The 24,523-nt window shown below is 40.7% G+C and overlaps 1 protein-coding gene across 3 annotated transcripts in view; it reads left to right on the plus strand.

Moving 5' to 3' along the window:
* The window catches only part of GALNT7 (polypeptide N-acetylgalactosaminyltransferase 7), a 113,071-nt gene that overhangs the window by 70,328 nt on the left and 18,220 nt on the right, over positions 1-24,523 (plus strand). The window contains exons 3-9 of one of the 3 annotated variants that reach the window (XM_074951166.1): positions 130-296; positions 11,670-11,800; positions 12,081-12,160; positions 14,417-14,599; positions 14,759-14,941; positions 17,987-18,104; positions 20,713-20,835. In XM_074951166.1, coding sequence (XP_074807267.1) covers positions 130-296; positions 11,670-11,800; positions 12,081-12,160; positions 14,417-14,599; positions 14,759-14,941; positions 17,987-18,104; positions 20,713-20,835 — 985 coding nt within the window. The remainder of the gene's footprint in view (positions 1-129; positions 297-11,669; positions 11,801-12,080; positions 12,161-14,416; positions 14,600-14,758; positions 14,942-17,986; positions 18,105-20,712; positions 20,836-24,523) is intronic. The other 2 variants (XM_074951165.1, XM_074951164.1) reach the window with 2 other exon arrangements.

The following is a 24,523-nucleotide window of genomic DNA, read 5'->3' on the forward strand; positions in this document are numbered from 1 at the left end:
GCTATATTTTGTTTTTGATATCCTGCTTATCTGTAACTAGAAGCAGAGACTTTAAGTAAAACTTCATTCACACACATTATTAAGAGATATACTGGCAAATTTACGGTAACAAAATAAAATCTTTTGCAGGTGCAAGTATTGGCATTATGATGAGAACCTGCTCACCTCCAGTGTTGTCATTGTCTTCCATAATGAAGGATGGTCCACACTCATGAGGACAGTTCACAGTGTAATAAAAAGGACACCAAGGAAATACTTGGCAGAAATTGTGATGATTGATGATTTCAGTAACAAAGGTAATGCATGGGCTATTAACACTGAATCTGTAGAAAAGAGGGGAGGGGATATTAAAATTTTAATAATTAGCTTATTGGATTTATTATTCTGTTATATGGATTGTGTGTAACTGTACAAGAAAAACAAGATGATATTTATACAGTCATTTTCATCTTTCAGTAAAACACAAGCTACATCTCAATGGATAGTAACGAAAAGGAAAACATTGGTCTATATGCATACATTTCTGTTCTATGCATAGAATTTGTGGCAGGTTTTCCCAAGAGTTTGGTTAGCACATTAGTATGGAGGTCTGGGTTAATTAGCACATTCTGTCACTGGGAATTTTAAAAAGGATAATCTGTTTAGAGATAAATTGAAACAGCTCCCAGCACTATGCTCTATCTGTAACTGTCAAACCAGTGAGCATGAAGTACTTATCTACTTGTATTTTCACTGCTTCTCTTCTTTTAATCGAGGAGTTAGTGCTAAATTTGACATAAGAAGTGTCTTTCATCTTACCCTCACAGGGAAATCCTATCTTAATTCTGACTATAGTCGAAATTTGACTACAACTATTCAGTAAACCATATTAATTTTTTCATTGTCTTAATGTTTTTTGGAGCCACCCACGATTCTTTGAAACACAGTACTGCATTTACCATTGCTTATATTACATTGAAAGAAAAACTATTTTACCCACACATTTTTACATGAAATTTTCTTCATTTCATGGTGGCATATGGGCTCCAGCTGCATGTCAGCAAAGCTTCCAGATGTTTGTAGTCTTTCCTGCCCACGCTCGTCATCCCTGTTCTTCCTTTCCTCAGATGTGAACCAAGATGGGAATGTATATGCTGTGTATACATATGTATGATTTTAAATATATAATATGCATTATAAAACACATGCTCTCTTGCTCGCTCTCACTCTCCCTGAATGTTTTCCTAGTATTGAAATCTTCAGGTCTAATGCTCATTGGCAATGTAAAGTGAAGCTGATTTGAGAAGAGAATAGCAAGAGGTGGCATGTTACTGTACATGTAAATAAGATAATCAATGATATAGAGAGGGTCAGTTCGATGTCTATTTTCTTTGATCAGTTTTCAATTTAAAATACTTTGTTTTATACTATGCATAATTAATCTGAAAGACTCACTGCCACAAGACGTTGTTGAGGCAAAATTCCTAATAAGAGTCAGAAAAAGATTAGACATTTGTGTGAATAAAAAATATTTGCTTCTACAGCAAGAATAATTTTTGGTTATGGCACTGGACTTGGATTCAGGAGTATCGGGTTTTGTTACGGGCTCTATCTTTTCCTTTCTGACTTCAGACGAATTGTTAATCTCTTTGTGCCTCAGTTCCTCATCTGAAAATGGAGATAACAATACTTCACTACCTCACAGGGTTATTATGCAGCTAAATCCAGAAATACTGGGGAGGGAGGGACAGCTTTCACATGCTACAGTGATGAGGGGCAAAATAAGTATTAAGACAGAAAAATTAGATAAAATAAACATTTATAAGGTGCATAAACCTGAGATTAGAAAGAAATTTCCTCTATAGGCAAGTTGTTGTATACATGATTATTATGGGATCTTTGCATGTTCTTCTGAAGCATCTTGTACTGGTAGCCGTGAGAGTCAACATTACCTTTGGTCTGCTTTTAGTATGGCAGTTCCTATGCAGAGCTAGTATTGCCAAATCTTGACGCAACGGCATTTCTATGCTGTCTGTCCCTTGGATTGGTATATAGCAAGGACAAGGCATTTCTGATCATAGGTGAGTATGAGCTACTCTTGGAGTCTGGGATCTGCTGTCCCATATACTCCTTTTTCTCTTTGAATAGTTGAATTTGGAGATATGGAGGGCATCTGGCTATGTGGGGACCCAGTGCTGACGTGGTTCTCCTTTTGTATTGTTAAACAGTCTGGCACACAGTATACTTGTCTTCTGCCTGTCCCCATCTCACAGGAGAATATTGGTAAAGAATGAATCCTAGAAATTAATTTTAAGGATGAAATGATTGTATTAAAAGCAGGTTAGACTTTTTGCATGTAAAGCATTATTAAAATGATAAATAAACATTAATTTTCACAACATCCCTATGAGGTAGGAAAATATGAGGAGCAGAATAGTACTGGACCCAGGACCCCCTGTGGGACTCCACTAGATATGGCTTCCCAGTTTAACAGCGAATAATTGATAACTATTGTTGGAGTATAATCTTTCAACCAGTTGTGCATCCACTTTATAGTAATTTCATCTGGACCACATTTCCCTAGCTTGCTTACAAGAATGCCGTGAAGGCCTGTGTCAGAAGCCTTACTAAAATCAGGATGTTTCACAAGTACTCCTTCCCTGCATCCATTAGACCAGTAGTGCTGTCAAAGAATGGTCCACTATATTCCTATTGACTCTTAATGGAATCACACCATCTGAGAAGCTGGCTTAGACTTTTATATAATATGTAAATGTTTCTCTAAAGGATATGTTTTTTTTTTAATAATTTAGTCAGCAGCCATATATTAGACTTTTCAGCTGGTATCACAGCTATCTTTATGTGCAATTCAAGGACTTGCTGAGCCAGTTAAATAAAAGCTAACATCACTGTAAAATTAGATGGCCTGTTTAGTAAAAGTTTGTTGGTATTTAATCTGAATTCATACTACTGTTCATATGGTGTGAATATGACTAAATATGCACTTTATATAGGTGACTTTCATGGACTGTCTGGCATAATAGACCTAGTACTACAAAATAGAATAGTATATGTTGGGGTGGCCAAACTGGTTCACAGGCTTGCATAGCGCCCTCCTCCCCCCCCTCCCCCCGCCATCTGCCAGCCTGGTGGGGGTGAGGGGGGAATCTTGAGACTCTGCCTTGCAGCAGGGTGGTGGGGTAGGGGCTTCTGCCCAGCGGAGAGAGGGGTCTCAGGGCTTCAGTCCTGTGGGGCATGCCTGCTGGGGCTGAGGGTTTCAGCAGGAACAGGACTGAAGCCCCAAGTCCCATAAAGTTCTTCCCGTACGGCTGACGCCCTGAGCCCCAGCAGGCGTGCCCCAGCTCTCGAACTTCTGAAGATTATTGTATGCAGCTTGGAGGGTCAGAAAGTTAGGCTGTCCCTGGTATATGTGTATTTAAGATTATAAGGAAAAATTAGAATTTTATTACCTGAGAAACAGCATGACTATGTAATTAGCATTGTCATATAAAATATATAGACTCTTAATTATAGTCTCTTATTCTTACACATATAATATGTATCCTAGTGGATAGCGTGCTGGTTTGGAACTCAGAAGACCTGTGTTCTATTCTCATCTCTGCCACTGGTCTGCTGGTTGATCTTGAGCAAGTCACTCCGTCTCTCTGTGCCTGATTTTCCCTATCTGTAAAAAGGAGGTGGCAATATTATTTCTTTTGTGAAACACTTTGAGGTCTACAGTTGAAAAGCATTATATATAACTAGGTGGCATCATATTTCCTAACTCTCTTCAGTGTGTTTAAGCATGCAACTTTAACATAGTGAGCGTTTTTTTTATGGCATTTCCTATGTTTTTTAGGGGAGGGAGGAAACCAACCAACCAAAACATAATCTTACACCATTTGACTAGAAACTAGCAGAGGGCCATATCCCAAGCATCTTATGAAGCCAGTCTCTGTGAACCTTAGGAGCTGGGGATCTCCTGCTTTCAGGCTGGCAGATTGGGGCTTCTCACAAGGTGCATGGAGCTATTATACATCATGTAAGCTTCTGAAGCGAGGGCTTCTGAGAGGCCCTAGTCCCAGCATAGGAACATTTTGTAAAGTGTGCTTATAAATCTGTCAGATATATGTACAACTCTGCCATTCTTAGCTGCATGCTTCACACATGCTATCATTGTTAGTGATTTACTGCATTTGCATACAGTAGTACAGTTTTCACAGGCTCAGTTAAATCAAAATTAATTTTGTTTTGGGTTGAACTGAAAACAATAGCCAAAGATGTTAATATTTGAATTTTCTCCTTTTCCCTATCTGGAACTGGTTAAATGCAGCTACCAGACAAGGTTACCTGAAAAGCTTGAGTCTCAGCTCAGGTGCTTTGTGCTATATTAGCTGCATTGCCCTCTTAGTAGTGAAGAATGGAGCTCTGATTCCCCAAATGAGAGAACATTGAGTAGCTTGAGATTAATGTGATGTTCTTGCTGTTGGCTGTTGCTGTTCCTAAATCCCAGATTCAGAATTATAAAAGGTTATTAATGGCACCTATTAGCGTATATTTTTTATTCATTAATAATGTTGTTCTTTTCTAGTTACGAGAAAGAAACAGCATTGTTTATGCATCTTTAATAATTTTCAAAACAATTCTTTATTTATAATAATCAGTTGGAAGTAGTTTACTTGTTGAATGGCACGCTTCTCTCTCCCCCTGCACTCTCTCCTGTGCACAATAGTTTTTGGTAGTAGAGAATTTCCAGAGTGGGTTTTCTTTGTTAACTTGTTTTGTCAGACGCACAGGAGAATAGCAATGACAGGAATTCAATGCCAAGTTAGTAAAATCATCACAATTCTGATATCTTCAATCCAAAAACTAAAGAATACAAAAATTTCAAAAGCAGTGTCAACTTGGCAACATTGTGTGCATATATAGACTATTTCCTTTCCATTGTTTCTTATAGGTATAGCTTTAATATATTTTCTTATTTTGCCAAATGTCAGACATAGGGAGGGTACAGCTGATTTTTAATATTGCTGCAAGTACCTTACTTCTTATATTTCCTGAATCCCTCTGTTTTAACTGTACACTTTAATGGTGCATTAACATTGTGTTTTGCATTTAGGCCTCGACTCAGCAAAATGTTATGACGTTCCATTGAAGTCACTGGGACCACTTGTGCTTAAAGTTAAGCTAATGCTTAAATATCTTGCTGAACCAAGGTCTTAATGTCCTTCGTAAACAAAAGGGACCAGATCCTCAGCTGGTATAAATTGGCACAGCTCCATTTGAATCCAAAGGAGTTACGCTGATTTACATCAGCTAAGGCTCCTAATCTCAGCTTTTCACTAGTTCTCAAGTTGTCATAGGTTTTGTCTACACTGACCATTTTTTAAAAAAATCTTGTTTTATTGCCACTGCTGCAGCTCCACAGGAGTAGCGGCAAAGGAAGAGCTAGCATAGGCCGGAAACCACTGGTTTTACCAATGTATTGTCTAACCCTGCTCAGAGCACATATGGATGAAACAGTGGTACAAACATCTGTTAATGTTGATGCTTTGTCTATGCTTGTGCACCTATGGATGGCACCAGTGGACCTGCATCACTGGTAGCATCACCATGGGAGAGTTTACAACAATGGTTGGTGTAGGTAGGACCTATGATAACTTGGGAATTAAAGAAACGCTGACATCAGTAATCAATCAAGGAAGTAAAATCTGAACAGTTGAGAGGCAAAAGAATATTTAATCAGGCTGTTGATAATAATTTTTGGTCGGTTGATTTTTACTAACACTTTTGAGTAGGGAATCTTTGTTAAACATTGAGTTCACTCTGAACCCCCTACATTAAATGACAGAGCTCCGTATTTGGAAACATGTAGGAGGTTCTTTAGCAAAACTGGGAGAAACCAGACTAGCTATTCCTGATATTTCTAAGGTTTTTTTAAAAATAGCAGGAATAAAACCTTAATTTAAAAACAAACAAACCTTTCCTTTGAAACCACCTTTATATGTTTTTTGAAGAAACAAAATGTATCTGCTTGGTGGACAAAATTCAGCACTAGGCCAGTGGCAGATTTTCTAGACATAAAATGTCAGGGCTTTATATTCTGATGTCTTGCATCCCTGTAAGGCTAGACTTTGGAACTGTATAATATTGGAAAGGGAGAAATTCACAGCTTCCCAGTGAGAACAGGCACTCTCTCCTCGGCCTGGAAGGGCCTGAGATAATGGATTTCAAAGTTCTGAAATACTTACCATTGAAAAACATTCCATAATCCGTATTAGAAGTTTTTATGGTTCCCTCTGAGCCCTGCATAGGTGAATTTATAATAACTAAAGCACCTGCCTTTGTAGGCAGAAAGTGTTAGAAATAAAATCAATTTTTAATAATCAGGAATGTTTTACAGAGAGCTAAATCTTCTTGTAACATATGAGGCATATAAGTAATGGTGTGGTATAAAGCTTTTATGGACATTTGTGTGGGATACCTTCATAACTTTCTTGTAGTTATGAATCCACACTAAATTCATTTTGTAAAATGTCTATCCTGCATCTATCATGTATCCTCTATATCAGGGGTGGGCAAACTTTTTGGCCCAAGGGCCACATCTGGGTGGGGAAATTGCATGCAGGGCAGGGGGTTAGGGTGCGGGAGGGAGCGTGGGGTGTTGGAGGGGATGCGGTGAGCAGGAAGGGGCCCAGGGTAAGGGGTTGGGACAGAGGAGGGGTGCGAGATATATGAGGGGGTTCAGGGAAGGAGGTTGGGGTGCGGCAGAGGGCTCAGGGCAGGGGGCTGGGGAGCAGGAGGTGTGCAGAGTGCGGCCAGTTCAGGGCAGGGGGTTGAGGTGCACGAGGGATGCGGGGGATTGGGGTGCCGGGTGCAGCAGGGGGCTCAGGGCAGGGGGTTGGGGTGTGGCAGGGGACTCAGGGCAGGGAATTGGGGTGCGGGGTGCAGGAGAGGTTAGGGCTCCGGCCCGGCACCACTTACCTGGAGTGGCTCCAGGGTAGCAGCGGCACGCACCAGGGCTGGCCCCAGCCCCACGCCACTCCCAGAAGCGGCTGACACCACGTCCCTGTGGCCCCTGTGGGGGGGGGAGGGGAGGGGGAAGGGGTGCGGCAGAGAGCTCTGCGTGCTGCTCTTGCCTGTGAGTACCTCCCCCGAAGCTCCCATTGGCCATGGTGCCAGCTGCTTCCCGGAGCGGCGCGGGGCCGGCAATCCTGCGGGCCGGATCCAAAGCCCTGAGGGGCTGGATCCAGCCCGAGGGCCATAGTTTGTCCACCCCTGCTCTATATAATGCCTAACACATACATCATATATATATTTATTATATAAATAATTGTCCTTTTTCCTAACTTAGTCCTTAGGTATAAGTGACATGTTTGTAACCCTCAAAGAATTACAGCAGCTTTGCAAACGTATGTAAAGGGAGAGAGAAGAGGGTAATCAGATTTTGTCCCTACTGACTTTGACAATCAAATTTTTTATGTTGTTTTGCTTTTTAATGGAGGGTTAAATAGTATTCGGTATTCAGGTGGCTTTCGAAGAAAGCAAGTTTAAAAAAAAATTCCATTTTTGGAGCACGATTCCTGAAATAAATTTTGATACCTTTTGGTTTTTTTAAATCCCATTTTTATTTCAATTATTAATGCATAATCTCATTACTTATATTTTGAGGTTGGAATCTTCTTAGTAGTTTTGTCAAAGGTGACGTAAAATGTAATAATTTATGAGACTAAAATCTAAGGCCTTTTCTATATATAAACTTGTACTGGTTTAAATAAACTGGTGCAAACTAATGTGTGGACCCTTATCTTGGTTTGAGTGGCTTATTTTGGTGTAGATTAAACTTGTTCTTAATTGACTTAAGTTAAATTGAAACATGTCAGTCTTAAATCAAAATAGGAGTCCACACTGGGGTTTGCACTGGCTTAAGGAAATCCGTTTAAATTAACACCTTTATTTAAATCAATGCAACTTCATGGAGACAAGACATACCTGGCCTGGTGCATGTTCAGACTTTTCTGAGTTGAATCATTAGGGGCAAGGTTAGGGTTAACCCTGTAAGAATGAAACACTTTTTCCATAACCGTGCTGTAGGGATGTGATTTCCACATCAGAATATATTTGTTCGTTAATCTATTGATTTTCTTTTCTTTTCTTTTCTTTTCTTTTCTTTTCTTTTCTTTTCTTTTTTTAAATATTTTTTGTCAAATTTGTAACCGAGCCCTTTAAGTATGGCCCCTCCTGTCCCTGCTGCACAGCCTGGCTCCTACCATCCTCCCTGAAACTTTCTCTCTGCCTCAGAGTTTTTCTGCCTGCTATCAGTGATTCTCCATCTTTATCATTTTGTGTATTACTTTATGATATGATCATCAGATAATGGACCACGGTGCACACCCCTCAGTCATCATCCTTCAGCTGCTTTGTTTATTGAGGTATTGCTGTAGCTCTGTTGGTCCCAGAATATGTGAGAGACAATGTAGGTGAGGTAATTTCTTTTATTGGATCAACTTCCTTCAGTGGAAGGTATTCCAATCTGTTGAGCTTCACAGAGCTGTTGGGACAGATTGTTAAGTAAAAGAGGTAACATATGTTGGGGGCAGTCACTTGAAATTAAATGGGCAATTGGAGGTTACATTGTTATGCATAAAGGGTTTGAGGTGGACTATTAAGGATAGCAGGCAGTGTGGTGTATTGCAAATTGTTGTAACGAGCCATACAACAATGTCCCTGTAATCCATGGCTTTTTGTGTTTAGCTGAATTATGAATTTAAGTTCCCAGTCTTGCTCTTTCAGAATGTTGTGCAGATTTCCCTGGAATCTCTTCATAAAAAGAGCCATCCAAATACCCCGGGAGAACCTGCTTCAATACAGGAAAAAGAAACCCACTGACCACTAAGGTGGGCATTCACATGTTCCCGGAATACTGTAAATTCCGGTACTTCCAGGAACAGCCTACGCCGTACCGGATTTTCCATGGCGCCAGGCCCACGGTACAAAGGGTACTGGGCCTGCCCGCTCTTCTCTGCCCCCGCCCCATCGGTCTCTCCTGCGGGGGCAGCGGGCAGAAGCTTGGTCCTGCAGGCTCCGCCAGCAGCCAAGCTCACCCCTCCTGCGCCTCTTCCCCCAGCGTGCTGCCTTCCCGCCCCTCCCCATCTCCCTCCCTCTCCCTGCTGCCGAGCAGCTGATCGCTCACAGGAGGGAGGGGGAGGAGCGGAGCCGCAGTTCAATGAACAGAAGATTGTTGGGGATGGAATAGATCTGGAGAAGGAGAAGAAGTCTGGAGATAAATGTGAGAAGTGAGGGACATATGCTTTTTTGTTAAAATATTATGTTTGCTGCTGAAGAAAAAAATCCAGAATACTTAAAGTTGTTGTAGTAGTTAAATAAAACAATGTAAATGTCTGTCTGGTGATGTTCTCCTCCTAATACAGCCTGGCAAGAAAATCCTCCAAATATTAATGATTAACCGGTTGAATTGGAGATAGTTCACCTCCCAATGACTTCATAAATATCTGCTTCAATTATCTTTGGTAAATGAAATAACCAAACATTCATTCATTTTCTGATATAGCTGTAAAACTCATCTGAAAAGTTTTCAAAATAGATCACTGTTTAAAAATGTAGAGTATGTACCTTCTAAAAATGAAACCTACATCTATCTGTGAGTTGTGAAGAATATGTATTAAGGTTATAACAACCAACAAGAATGCACTTTATGTAGAAAACCATGATTAAATCGAGTCTTCCTGATTAGTGATTTAAATCATGATTTAAATCAAATTCACCCTGCCCGCTGTGCTCTTGCCCCTGGCCCCTTCATTCCCCAGGGGGGCCCACAAATACGTTTGGTGCCGGGCGCACAAAAAGTTAATCCGGCCCTCAGCCTGCGTCCACCCCCACTGGCATGCCCTCATACACATAGTGCATGTGAGGTCACCCCGCACAGAGGGAGCCATTTTTAAAAGCACCCTGCCCTGTCACTCTCGGCCTGGCACATGTGAGGTCACGTTGCACAGGGGACACTACTTTTAAGTGCTGGAGGGGTGGAGTGGCATCCCCCATCCGATATTGGACCAAACCAGAGATGTCTGGGTTTTGTCTCAGGTCTGGATCGGGGACAAACCTCTCAAAAAGAGGACTGTCCAGTTTAATACCAGATGAGTGGCCTCCCTACTGACTGCACTCTCCTAGTTGTCACCTGTCAGCCCACACTGGAACCCATGCAGGGTATCATCAAACAAGTACAACCCATATTTGAATGGGACCACGTCCTGAAAGGAATCTTCTTCTGGCCTTCAAATAACTCCCAGCCTCACCAAGCTCATCATCAGAAGGAAGCTCCCCACAGACCAGGCACCAAACTCCACCAGAACAGCAGATACAAAACATGCAGCCCTATCTCCATTGCTACAATGATTAATACCTGCCCCCACAACACATCTTTCAAGCTTCATGGGTCTTATACATGCTTATCACATGTGCTGTACTTCATCCAGTGCACCAGATGTCCCAATAACAACTATGTGGGTGAAATCAGACAATCGCTATGCTCTCTAATAAACTCTCACAGAAAAATCATAAAAGACAAAAACATCATGTCACCCATGGATGAACACTTTTCACAAAGCGATCACTCCATTTTTGATATTTCACTACTTGTCCTCAAGGGAAACCTGCCAACACCTTCAAAAAGCGAGCCTGAGAACCTAAATTCATAACTCTGCTAGACACCAAAAGCCACGGACTTTACAGGGATGCTGGCTTTATGGCTCATCACAACAATTTGTAATACACACACTATCTGCTACCCTTAATTGCCCATTTCAAACCCTTTATGCATAACAATCTAACACCATTTCATTTCAAGTGGCTGCCGCCAACATGAAAAGGAGTACTTGTGGCACCTTAGAGACTAACAAATATATTTGAGCCTAAGCTTTCGTGAGCTACAGCTCACTTCATCGGATGCCTCCAACATGTTTCCCCTTCCACTTAACAATCTGTTCTACTTGTATTTGGCTCTGCTTCCTTCCCCAGACCTGAAGAAGAGCTCAAGAGCTTGTACCTTCCACCAACAGTAGTTGATCCAATAAAAGAAATTACCTCACCTACCTTGTCTCTCCTTCTAGTGAATACAGCTGCCACTACAAGGACATACTCATTGAGGAGATGGGTGGGAAGCATTGACTGACCCTGGGGATGCGGGGGTTGAAAGGGATAGGGGGATCCAGGTCTGGCAGAACTTTGCCTCAGGTTCCCAGCAGTTTTAGGTGACAAAAACAGATAACTTAACAAAGACATCATGCAAATTGCCCAAAATAATTTGATATCGAGTCAAAATCATGAGGAGTGTTAGTGAAGAGTCATTGACAATGGTCTTTGCTGAAAGGTGGTTCAAAATCTACTTTTGTAATCTCTTAGTATAGTGCAGCTATTAACTTTTTCTGTTCTAAAGCTAGAACTCCTGCTATGAAATCAGAGAACTTCAAATCAAGCCTTCATCACACTTATAAGCACGTTATCAATAATAGATTCGGCAGTGTTGTATTTGAGACCTTTTTAGTTCTGAACATCTAGATTTCCTTAGTAAATCTGGTCAGTTTTGTTTAGTTTATGTTTAGTTTGCATTAAGAGTGTAACGCTAATTATTATAACGTGGAAAAAATTCTTTTTTTATTATTATTTGATAGCGCACTTAAAAGAAAGACTAGACGAGTACATTAAGCAGTGGAATGGCCTTGTAAAGGTATTTCGAAATGAGAGGAGAGAAGGTTTAATTCAAGCTAGAAGCATTGGAGCTCAGAAGGCTAAACTTGGACAGGTAGAAAATGTTTGATAAATAAAATCATTTGTATTTTCTTTATATTAAAATAGATACTTTTAACAAATCTTAAAATGGTTATTTTATTATGAACATTGTTGAAATAAGAATGGCTTAAATTCTTAAAACCTCACTGTGAGGTATTACACCATAGTGTAATAAAAAAAATTGTGTAAATTTGTGTCAAAATTTAAGATATATGATAATTCAATCAATGTGTGATTTGTATACAGAAATCTCAAATGATATTATATCTCCCTGCCTTTTTTTGTTTTTAAAGGTTTTGGTTTACCTTGATGCCCATTGTGAGGTGGCAGTTAACTGGTATGCACCACTTGTAGCTCCTATATCTAAGGACAGGTAACGCTATCCTGTTTTTCTACAACTCAGAAAGCCTCCTAAGAAGAAAAATAGTCACAGTAACAATCTTCATGTTTTAAACCGTATTCAGTGTGGTGTTCACATTACAACTATTGCATCATCTCCCAGAGTGGAAGATATTGTCATGTAACAAGTGACAATCATTCAAATAAATCTCTAATTAGTTTATTTTAATAGAGGTACTGAAATGTGGGTTACATTTAAGGGGAATCCAGTCTGTTGCAATGACTTTATCTTACAGGCCCCCTGTTGTGGTAATGTCGTACTGTAGATGAATGAGCAGCCTGCTTAAACAAGATTATTATTATTAAAGCTAATCAAAAAGATTATATTTAAAATGGAGGTAGGAATTGGGGACAGAGATAGAGCTCAACTTTGATTTAGTGGGAATTTTCAGACTACTAAAGCCTGTGTGATCTTAAGGTTGCAATAATTATGGTAATTACTACAAAAATATATTTGTTTCTCTTAAATCTAAAGTTAGAGAATAGTTTTAAACAAATCCTCGCCTTTGGGATGTGCTTGCCTTGTCTGCATGCCCAGACATTGTGCTAGTAGTTAATGTTGGAACCACAAGCCCTATGTGCACGAAACTCCATTTGAGCCTATAAAGGAATGGACCCCACCTGCCTCCGATCCTTTGAACCACCTGTATGCTGCAGTTGCTCTGTGCTGTTGTTTTAGCTTTAGTTGGCTTATTCAGTAGTTGAAGGAGGCATATGGGAGTGTGGCATATCTTTATTTTAAAGCTGTTGAATCCCTCAGCCTATTATACCACTAGAGTCTTAACTACAAGTATGTCAGAGGCTTAAAAAGTGCCAGGAAATAAGTCCTGCAAGGCCACTGTGTTGGTGATAGGCCAGGTCTCCAGGTGCTTCAGTTGTTTGGAATAGGGGCACTTCTCTTGCTCCTGTTCAGTCTAATGTCCCTTTACCTGGGGGAGGCAGGTTGTGGAGAACGTTGAAGAAACAATCTCAAAGACAAAACCTGAGGAGAGAGATTGTTGCTGAAGGCCACAGTGTTGAGGAGCACTGATACCTGCTACTCCATTGTACAAAGCCCTGAAATGGAAATTTGCAAAGAGTTAGATTAAAGAGCTACTTTTCTGGTCTCCTGGTTGGAGGTAAAGCATTATGCTGTCATTTCCCCTTATTTGTTTTTCTCATTGTATGTAGCATTTGTCTCTAAGATGGAAGTGTTTAGGAAAAACTTAAGCTTTCAATGCAGTCAATGCATCAGCAGAGCGTCTGATGAAAACACTGGGAGAAAAACAAGAGACTGTTTATCTTCATTGAATATTGTGTCTGATGGATCACAGCGAACAGTGTATTTGTAAAAAGCAAATGTAGAATCTTCTGATGGAATGTTTGGCCATTGTGTTTAAAACTACTGCTGAGACATGCCTGATCCAACAGCAGCGAAGTTTGGTTTGGTTTGGTTTGGTTTTTCCCCAAAAGAATGGCTTTATAGGGCAACAGTATACCGTACAGACTTGAATAGTGAAAGGCTCAATTTGCAACAAGAAGAGCTAAAACTATTTTTTTTTTGACAGCTGAGATCCCACAAAAATAGCAGCAATTATGGAAAGATCATAAAATCGTGAGATCTGTACTTCCCTTTAACCCTCTCAGGTCTCCCATTTTTTCCCCCTCATTGCCCCAGGCAATATTTTTTCAGAAGGCCAATGTTAGGATTGGTATGTCAACATTTCCACCATAACTTCTCTGCTTTCAGTATGCATTTCATAGATTCCAAGGCCAGAAGGGACAGTTGTGATCATCTAGTCTGACCTCCTGTATAGCACAGGTCAGAGAATTTCCCCAAAAATAATTCCTAGACCATACACTTTAGAAAAAAACAACAATTTATTTCTTAATCACCAGCAATGGAGAATCCACCATGACACTTGGTAAATTGTACCAGTGGTAAATTTTTAACAGTGAGGGTAATTAATGCCTTATTTCCTGTTTGAATTTGGCTACCTTTAACTTCTGACCATTGGATTGTGTAATTTGATGCTCTGGCATCAACTTGAGGACTGTTACAGTATATTCTTTTTTTTCTTCCATAAGAATGGAGTTTTACATTTTTGAGATGATACATATTTACATTTGACCTTTCATTTAAGTTACATTTCAATAAAAAATGGAAGTTAATGGTAGATGTATTAGATTAGACAGCATATCTTTCTTAAATTATATTTTGCTCTCTTCTTCCCCTTCCAAAATGTTTCAGAACTACATGTACTGTGCCTCTAATAGATTACATAGATGGGAATGATTATTCCATTGAGCCGCAGCAAGGTGGGGATGAAGATGGTTTTGCGAGAGGGGCCTGGGACTGGAGTTTGCTGTGGAAACGAATTCCATTAAGCCACAAGGAAAAGGCCAAAAGAAAGCATAAAACTGAGCCTTATCGGTAAAGAGTGCTGTTTTTATTCTGTTGATTGTTTTGAATGCATATCTAAATCATCTCATTTTTCCCCCTCTTTTCCCATGAACTACGATTCGTGTAAATGTGACATTTGGGTCCTTGTACCTAACTTCATCCTCACTGCCACCATCCACAACCCTGCAGAACCACATGCACTGTGCCGCTCATAGATGTCGTAGATGGCAACACTTACAATATTATACCCCAAGGGGGTGGTGACGAAGATGGGTTTGCTAGAGGAGCGTGGGATTGGAGTATGCTGTGGAAGAGGGTGCCTTTGACCAAGCGAGAGAAGGAAATGAGAAAGACACAAACTGAGCCGTATCGGTAATCACTAAATCACTTACCCATTTCTCTTCTTAAGGAGATACTGATCTACTAAATACTTGCACGTATTTTTAATACTCTAACAACTGAAGATGCTTTGTCTAAAAAAAAAAAAAAAAAAAAGTATCTTACTGTTACTAATTATTTTGGTCAACCGCTGCTAATGTAGCTTCACTAACTTCTTGTGCCTCTCTGTTTCTGTTATGTACTTAACACTTCAAGCAAAATATAGGATGTATTTCAGAATAATAATTTTCATTTGGAAAAACAGATGTTCTTATCATTTGGTTTCCAAGCAAAATTCATGGAACTATTAATGGGGGCTCTTTTCAGTTATGGTTTTGAGAATAATAAAAATTGCTTACTTAACTGTTCCATAATAAGCATGCTACAAAAAAATTCATAATACATAAAATGTTTAGGCTGTTTTCTCTCATGGATGCATGTGTACAGCTCCTTGTTAATAGGTCAATGCAAGTGCATCAGGAGCAATATAGCCCTCTTTTTGTGTCCGATCATTCCCACTTGCTTTATGGAAGGTCCCACCTGACAAATACAAGTGCACTACTTCGAAATCTTAGGAAGATAACCCAATAGCTCTAAATTTGCTCTCTTTAATGTACTTAACTAAAAATAATTCCAGTCTGTCTTGGAGGAGGGATTTAATTAATTTCATGTATTCCATCCTATTTTTTTTGCTTCATGAGTGTAACGTTTTCTTTTCTATCAAAATACATGCAAATTTTTGCTTAAACGTTAGTGTTCCTGGACTTTTTTTGAGACTTGGGAGGGTGTGGTTCTGCTCTGTATTTTCCCTTATACTACTGTAATCTTGTAACCAATTACTTTTATTTGAAAACACTTTCACATAATTAGAAAATAGTGTTTCATATAACTTTTTATTTGTGGTTTAAACAAATTGCAGGAACTGATGTTATCCTTCACTCAGCTCTCACCCTGTGATTCTTCTTTGCAAAAATGGCAAAACATGTTCAAGGAAATTATGAAGCTTTGGTCTGTTCAGTACTTTATGTAATATAGACAATATCCTTTCATAGAGGAGAAGAAGGCTGTCCACACTGGAACTTTATCAGCACTAAACTAGTTAGTGTTAAGCTGTTTCAAAAGTTGGTATCACATTCTTTGTCCACAGCTTTATAAACTGTTTTCAGAACAATTCTGACGGTCAAAATTTTTAAAAAATGGTTTTGGTAACAGCTATAATAGTTGAATTCTTGACCGTTTAGCTCTCTTTCTGAAAAAGAACCTTATCCCGTTATGCCCAGGCTATACACACATTTTACTGCAGTAATATGAAAACAAGTAAAATTTAGCTAATCATTTTGCTGAAAATAGTAGTGTAGGCAGAATATACTGGTTCTTAAACATAAAAAATAAAATAAACATTTTGTAATGTGGAAAGATCCTCAGAAATTTTAATGCTCACCACCTTAGACCTTGTAAAATAAACTGTTGAGCTTGTGTGGATTTTATAGTGTTCTTATCAGAGGCCAAGATTGAAAAGTCAACATTTCAGGCTTGTGCTCTCCTTTATTTTTGGGGTGCTTGTTTTTTCTGCATATTTGCTTTTTCCATATGATGTTCCACATCCCTGCATTATGCAGCTCTTTGGTCTCTGAAAAGGATCCGTATGGTACAACTATGTGGAATAAGGAAATACAACTACAGTAAGTAGCGTAGTCAAGGGCAACATGCAGAAAGAGCCCACCATTCAGAAATTTTCACAGTGATAGATTCACAGTTTTTGTTGTTTTTGTTCACCTTCCTCTCTGCACACCTGCCACTCTTCTGGGTTGCTCAGAGAATGTGTGATAACTCTACAACTTAGTTTAAATGGTTCCCTTCCATGCATTTCTATGCAGGACAGGAATATATAGCCATTAGTATTTAAAAGGGATACCATCAAGTTCAAAATTCAGTATATTAAAGGATTCCTTAATGTTACTAATGACACCACCATGAAACACAGCAGATTTTTTAAATCTGTTCACATTTTGTGTTACTAGTTTACTTGTTTGGATTTTACTTACCTCAGCAATGATGGGCTGGAGACTTTGGTTCTATTCCTGGCTCTGCCACAGATCATCTTGGCAAGATGGTGATCATCTCAAGCCCTGTTTCCTTATCTGGTGGGGTTGGGTTTTTGTTTTTTTGTTTTAAATAATTACCTACCTTGGGTGAGGCTTAATTCATTAATTTTTCAATAGTGCTTTTTGATCCCGAGGTGGACGATTCAGTACGAGTCCAATAAAAATAGACTAGCTAGTTTCACTTTCTCATGTGCCTAGCATATTGCTAAAGAATTTTATTTGCAACTATTGCAGTAAAATGCTTAAATCAAAACTAGAACATTTTTTCATTTAATAGTCTTTAATGTTATCAAAATCTTGGCATATGTAGAAGGTTTTATAAAACTGTTTTATTAAACAAAACCTAGATTTGAAGCCTGTACACTGCCCCTCTTAAACATTTCATTGAGAATAATTCTAAATTATTTATCCTCCATGCCTGGCCCTCCCACTGGTTTCACATTAATAATTTTTTTAAAAGTATGGATTGAAACTGTAACTAGGATGTTGCACGATGAGATTTTTAAGGTAGCAGCTTCTCAGAACACAATTCGTGTACTGTAGAGTCTAGTCCACTGCACATGCTGTCATATGCATCAAGAGATGAATAGACCTTTTCTGTTTGTCACCACAATGGTTCTTGTCATGGCAATAAGTGGCATGTAACTTCAGATGCAGATTGGCTGAAAAGTGTGGGCCAATGCTCTATGTAATTCAGAACTGTAATAAGTGACTTCTTTAAAACTAACACAGGTATCAAATTCAGAGACTCATTGAAGGCTTATAAATGAACCAATAATAAAGCCAAGTAATTTCTAAATGTATTGCCATCAGTCTAATCTTTTACACGCATTAACAGGAAATTGCTTCTTATATTAAGAGTAATTTTTTTTTTCCCAGAGGACTGTCATGTTCTGTTGGTGAAAGGAATTACTTTGTTTGTTCTTTCTCTTAGGTCCCCTGCAATGGCTGGTGGATTATTTGCCATTGAACGTGATTTCTTCTTTGAACTGGGTCTCTACGATCCAGGTCTTCAAATCTGGGGTGGTGAAAACTTTGAAATTTCTTACAAGGTAACAGCAAAATTGATCTGCCTTTTAAAATGAAAAATTAACTTAGTTCTAGAAATACTAACCTAGATGGACATGACTTTAAAGAATGCTGTCAAGAAAACTAACCTGCCGATGTTTTTTCCCCCTTCCCCATCAGCCTTCTGGGTGGAAAATGACCCTATGGTTCTTCAGAATTATGGACAATTCTTTTAAAAAATAAAATAAAAGGGGCTTCCCAAAACAAGGGCAATAGAAATGGAAAAATCCCAGTGAGGTGACTCATCATGGACAAAACCAGGGCACAGGATTTTGTTTTGATTGCTAAACACATGCATGCTCTTCCACCTAGCAAGACATTTAAGATCATAAGAATTAGTTTCTTATGCCCCTTTAGACTCTAAAGGACACAGATACAAGCAGAATAGAGAGCTGTGTACCCAAATACAGGAACAAATATTTTAGACCGAATTTCTGATCTGACATCCTTGACAATGACCCTTTAATTTTGGGCTGAATTTTATTAAAGTAACTGAGCATGTTTGTAATCAGATTGGTGTTGCAATCAGACCTCTCCTAATGAGCCTCAGTCCTCGTTTGCAACACCTTTCTTTTTCCGGTCCTGGGCCTTGCTTGAGCAAGGGACTAGTTTGGGTCTAGAAAGTGAGCAGTGTTCTGTGTAGTGATTTTTGAAATGACAATGGAGGTCATTACATAGTCCTATAATGAACATTTAAACTAGTTTAACTTCTGGACAAAAACAAAATTTGAGGACAACTCTTCAGAAGAACTGAAAGCCACTTTAACCGATGTTGTGTTCGAGCTTACAAATATAATAGTATTATGTAAAATCAAAACTTGTAAAGAAAACCTCTTTAGTAAACATTTAAACAAAACTGCTGAAAGAAAACCAATAGGATAATAAGATCCACATAGTGAAGAAAGTAAAATATTATGAATAATACTGTCTGTTAGGAATAGATGGTCCCAAGTCATGCAGTCCTAATCTGGAATTAGATGTGATTTGGAGCATCCCCAGGGTTTTAATGGGTTCAGCTCACGTGTGATAGGTCAGGACCATATTTAATTATAAACATTTAAAAGCAGCATTATTTAGTCTACATTTAAACTGTCTTTCTTTTTTCTTAAATTTAATGGATGACCCTAAAGTGGTGTGTGTTATTGTGTCAGCGTTATTTTTTCACTTTGGTGGTTCTTCACCTCTTTTTTGGTTTTAGTGTTACAAAAGTAATGTTGATGGATAAATGGATTTCCATTAACTGGAGGCTTGATCTCTTCAGGATGTCAACAAAGCCCATTAAAGGACACCTGTCAGGAATGGTCTAGATCAGGGGTGGGCAAACTACAGCCCGCGGGCTGCTTCTGGACCATCAGACATTTTTATCTGGCCCTCGAGCTTCCGCCGGGGAGCGGAGTCAGGGGCTTGCCCCTCTCCAGCACTCCAGCCCCCGACTCACAATTCCTTTGATGAGCACCATCTTCTGGCATGCAGAGTCACACTGCGCAAGTGCGACTTCACCGCGCTGTTTCCGGGATCGGAACCCCATCCCTACGTGGCAGGCGCCCCCCCCCCCACACACACACACAAAGCAGCGCACCCAATCCCCTCCCGGTCTCCTGCGGCTCTACCCTAGAGAGCCTCAAAACCACCCAGGGGCCGCACTCATCCCAGCTAGGGTGCCTCCGCCCGTGACAGTGCCTGGTACGGCCTCCTTGGAGTCACTGTTGGCAGGGCCCCTAGGAATCCCCGGTACTGCCCCTGTAGAGCCCCCCACTCTGCGCCACACCCCATATGTCCCCCCTCCCCTCCCCTCGTTAACATCCCTTATAGAGCCCCTATGCTGTACCCCATAGACTCCCCCTCCCCCACTAAGCATTCATGCCCGCCATACAATTTCTATACCCAGATGCAGCCCTCAGGCCAAAAAATTTGCCCACCCCAGTCTAGATAATACTTAGTCCTGCCCTTAGTGAAGAGGACTGGACTAGATGACCTCTTGAGGTCTCTTCCAGTCCTATGATTCTATGAATATGTGATCAGGATTATCTCTTAGTTTTGTTGCAATTTTCTTAAGATTCTCCCTCAGTCACTGCTACTGTACTTTGGGATGGACAAATCTATCCAGAATAGAGTAGTCCAGTGAGTTACCTAAGGGTTCTGTGTCCCCATAACTTTCATTAGGAAAAATATTTGGGGTGAGTATAAATGCAGGAACACTGCCTAGGATGATGAAATATGGGCTGAAGTTTAATAAAATAAATCCTGACCAGCTGCAGTTTCTGTATACCCACTTATTCCTGTCTTTGCAAATAGTCATGGAATAGGATCTCAAAACCATGATTTATAAAATGGTGTTTGTAAACATATCCATTGTAGAACAGAAGAATGTATTGGATAGAGCCCAGGACTTTTATTTCAAGCCCTCATTGTTAATTTTACTTCAGGCTTAAGCATAAATTTATTTTATGAGCTCAGCATGTTATCCAATTAATGTAATTAATTTTTTTTACTCTATTATAAATTAGTTTGTATTTGTTTTTTGTTTTTTTTAAGTTTAGTTTACATGTGTATTATCAACTTTTCCACCACATTTTTTTCTTGACCTTGTAGATCTGGCAATGTGGAGGGAAGTTGTTGTTTGTTCCTTGTTCTCGTGTTGGACACATCTATCGTCTCCAGGGTTGGCAAGGAAATCCACCTCCAGTGTACGTTGGGTCCTCTCCTACGCTGAAGGTGAGACTTCACTTAAAACTGCAGAGTGGTTTGACCTTAAATAACAATACTTGTACACATACTACATTTCTTCTTTATTACAAGTCTTCGAGTATATGTCTCTGTGGGAGTGTGCCACCATAGGATGCACATGTGCCCATGCACTTGTAACCAGAGAATGCAAAACGGTGTCCACAGGCCCTTGCCTGCACAGAGCAGAATTTTGTGCCTTCAAATGAGAGCATATAAGGAGGCATGGACCTGCTGTTACTCGGTTCCTTTCAACTGCCTGCGGCTTGAGACAGAGCAATGAGTGTCCATTGATTCTCAGCTTCCTGCCTTTCTTTGTATGCTATTTTTATTCTTAATTTTTTCCCTTTATTTTCTTAATTATTTGATTTCTTTAGTTTTATACAGTTGTTTAGAAGAGGACTTACCTCCCCACACACCCCACTGTGTTATACCGAAGACCCTGGAATTTAAGCCCTGCCATACCTGCCACAGGTCTTTTCCCAGTAGTGATGAGCATCTGAGCTGTGTCCACTGCCTCGGAGACATCCACGTCCCATTTAAGTATAAGGTTTCAACAGGATTTAAAGGCAGGTCTTGGAAACAGGGGTGGCTAGACTGAAGCTCCTACTAATGGAGTGTTCACTAGCTCTCTCCACCCCCGTACGTTGGCCTCAATGTCCCAGGCTGCCCCAGTGGCAGCATCAACTTCAGAGTTTAGGATTTCTAAGAAGCTTCTTTCTCTTTCCAGAGAGCCTAACAAGAGGGGTCGGTCACCCCATAAATCCCTCTCTAAGGAGACCTCACATCCTGCAACGGGTACAGCTGAGGTTCTGTCAGAACCTGCTACCAAGCCACCAGTACCCTACAAGAAGCAGCATGTGAATGAGGCTTCTAACAGACAGCACAGGTAGCAGTCTACCTCAGTACCGACTGATCCTTCCAGGCACTGAGATATGCACAGGCCTCCAACGCACACTCTGATACCATCACCTCCCTTACACCAGGGCTCTGAGGTTGGAGAAGCTCCTCTACAAGCCTCATCAGTACTGTGCTCAACATCTCAGCAATGCCAGGCCCTAGCACTGGACACAGCCTTCCAGATTTCTTTCCCTGGAGGACCTTTTATACCAGAAGTATTGGAGTGTTCCCTACTGTGATCCTCTGTCCGGGCCCCATCCCCAGAATTGCTCAGTTGGCTTGAACCTAGTTGGACTTCCAGCTTTCAGTACACCACCCATGATTGAGACTCTCCCCTTCAGCCTTGAGGATGATTCTTCTTCAGACTCTGAGGTCTCGGTACGGGGCTCTTTTTTGGTAACTTACCACTACAGGCCACTGAGCCACTATTCTGGAGACCCCACCATATGTCCAAGAGCCAGGAATTATGAGTATCTGTGGGGACTATTTCCCTGTCCACCCCCTCAGTGGGCTTACTGGAATCCATTGGGTTATCTCTGTGAACAATTTTATAGGGTTCCAACCAGAAAGAGACCGCAGTACCGCATCATTCACAGGCACTGACTGACCAACCTTCAGTACTGCATGATCATCCTCTGGTACTTTATGCCCCCTTGGCAACAGGAGATACCTAAGAACAGTATGAAGGGAAACTTACCCCCATCAGCTAAATCCTGTTCATCCCTAGATGAAGTGGTAATGCCGCCGCCACCACCTTCTTATGCCGATGATTTTCGGGCCTTTGAAGACCTCATGAAACACCTGGTGGAATCTCTCCAGATCCCATTAGAGGAGATCTAAGAGTCTCAACTCTCCTTGATGAACATGTCAGATATCACCCCACAGGAAAAAATCACCAAAAAATGAGGCTCTGTTGTTGCCTGCTCATGCAGTCTGGTCAACACCTGTCACTATCCAGTCCACCTTTAAATGGGCAAATAAAAAGTATTATATTCCAGTCAAGGAGATGGAGCGTTTCTTTTCCCACCATATTCCCAGTTCTCTGGTGTAGGACGCAGTTAACAAAAGGAATAGAGAGATTTTCTTTTTATGATAAGGAGTCCAAACTTTTAGATCTCCTGGATAGGAAAAGCTACTCCTTGGTAGCTCTTCAGTTTTGTAAAGCAAACTACCAAACCCTGTTGGAGAAATGACTTCAATACAGATTCCAAGTTCACTCATTTTATTGAACATCTGCCACAGGACCAGAGAGAAAAAATTGAGGCCCTCATTTCAGAGGGTCAGTTGATAGAAAAAACCTTCCTCCAAGCTGCTCTAGATGCCATGGGCACGGCTTCTAGATCCCTCGCCGTGACTGTGGTTATACAGAGAGCATCTTGGTTCCAGCCTTCCAGTCTCCAAAGAGAGGTGCGGAATACAGTTGAAGACTTTCCCTTTGAAGGCCAAGTTTTTCAGCTCTGACATGGACTCTTCCCTCTACACTCTGAGGGACTCAGCAACTACCTTGTGGTCACTGGGAATTTATGTTCATGCAACAAAAAGACGGTTTAGTAGATCTCAAATGTCATAGCAATATAGGCCATTCCAGTACATCTGCAACAGGTTTTTCCCAGACTTTCAGAGGAGGAGATTTAGACCTCAGAGCAGAGGACCATCCCCTTCTACAGCAATATCATCTGCACCTCCTTTTAAGAAACAGTTTTGACATCTCGGTCAAGGGCCTCAACCAATCTACCTTCCACTTCCTCCTTGCCTGGGCACAAATTATCTTAGACAGATGGATTTTGGAGGTGATCAACATGGAATAGTGTCACGCTGCCTGGAATGATTTGTGACCATGAGTGTCTGTCTCAGGGCAGATTGTAAAAAGCAGGACAGACACCCCAAACTGGGGATATGTTCTATAATTAGATTTCAGCAAGCCAGTAACAAATGTGAACTCCTGGATCAAAGTTTTACCATAGAGTCACAGATAGTCCCCTTGGGCAGTCTAGGCAAGCTGGACTTAGTGATAAATGGGCACTTACCTGAATATTTTGTGATTTTTGGTATTACTCCCAGCCCCAAGACTGCAGTTCAATTTGTACCTTAGATCTCACCCAAAAGACATAAGAGCATAAGAATAGCCATACTGGGTCAGACCAAAGGTCCATCTAGCCCAGTATCCGGTCTTCTGACAGTGGCCAATGCCAGGTGTCCCAGAGGGAATGAACAGAACAGGTAATTATCAAGTGATCCATCCCCTGTTGCCCATTCCCAACTTCTGGCAAACAGACACTAGGGACACCATCCCAGTCCCTCCTGGCTAATAGCCATTGATGGACCTATCTTCCATGAACTTATCTAGTTCTTTTTTGACAACACTGTTAGCTAATCCTGTAGTAAACTAATTAAGGATTTGTTAACTAGGAAAAAGAAATGAGTTATTTACAGGTTTAAGCAGGCAACATATATGCACAAATGAGTTTGTCTGTGACTCCAAAGGTGACAGATGTAATACTGGACCCTGGCCTTCCACGAAGCCCGAGCTCGTAAACTGGAAAAATATGCCCCCCTGGCCGACACCCTGAGAGCGAAGGGCTACAAGGTGCAGATGGATGCTCTGATCATCGGAGCCCTGGGCGCTTGGGACCCGTGCAACGAGCGTGTGCTGCAGACCTGTGGGATTGGTCGACGCTACGCACGGCTCATGCGGCGCCTCATGGTCTCGGACACCATCCGATGGTCCAGGGACATCTACATTAAACACATCACCGGCCACCGACAGTACCAGGAGGTG

This window comes from Natator depressus, chromosome 4 (assembly GCF_965152275.1).
Source record: "Natator depressus isolate rNatDep1 chromosome 4, rNatDep2.hap1, whole genome shotgun sequence".
NCBI classification, from domain to species: domain Eukaryota; kingdom Metazoa; phylum Chordata; order Testudines; family Cheloniidae; genus Natator; species Natator depressus.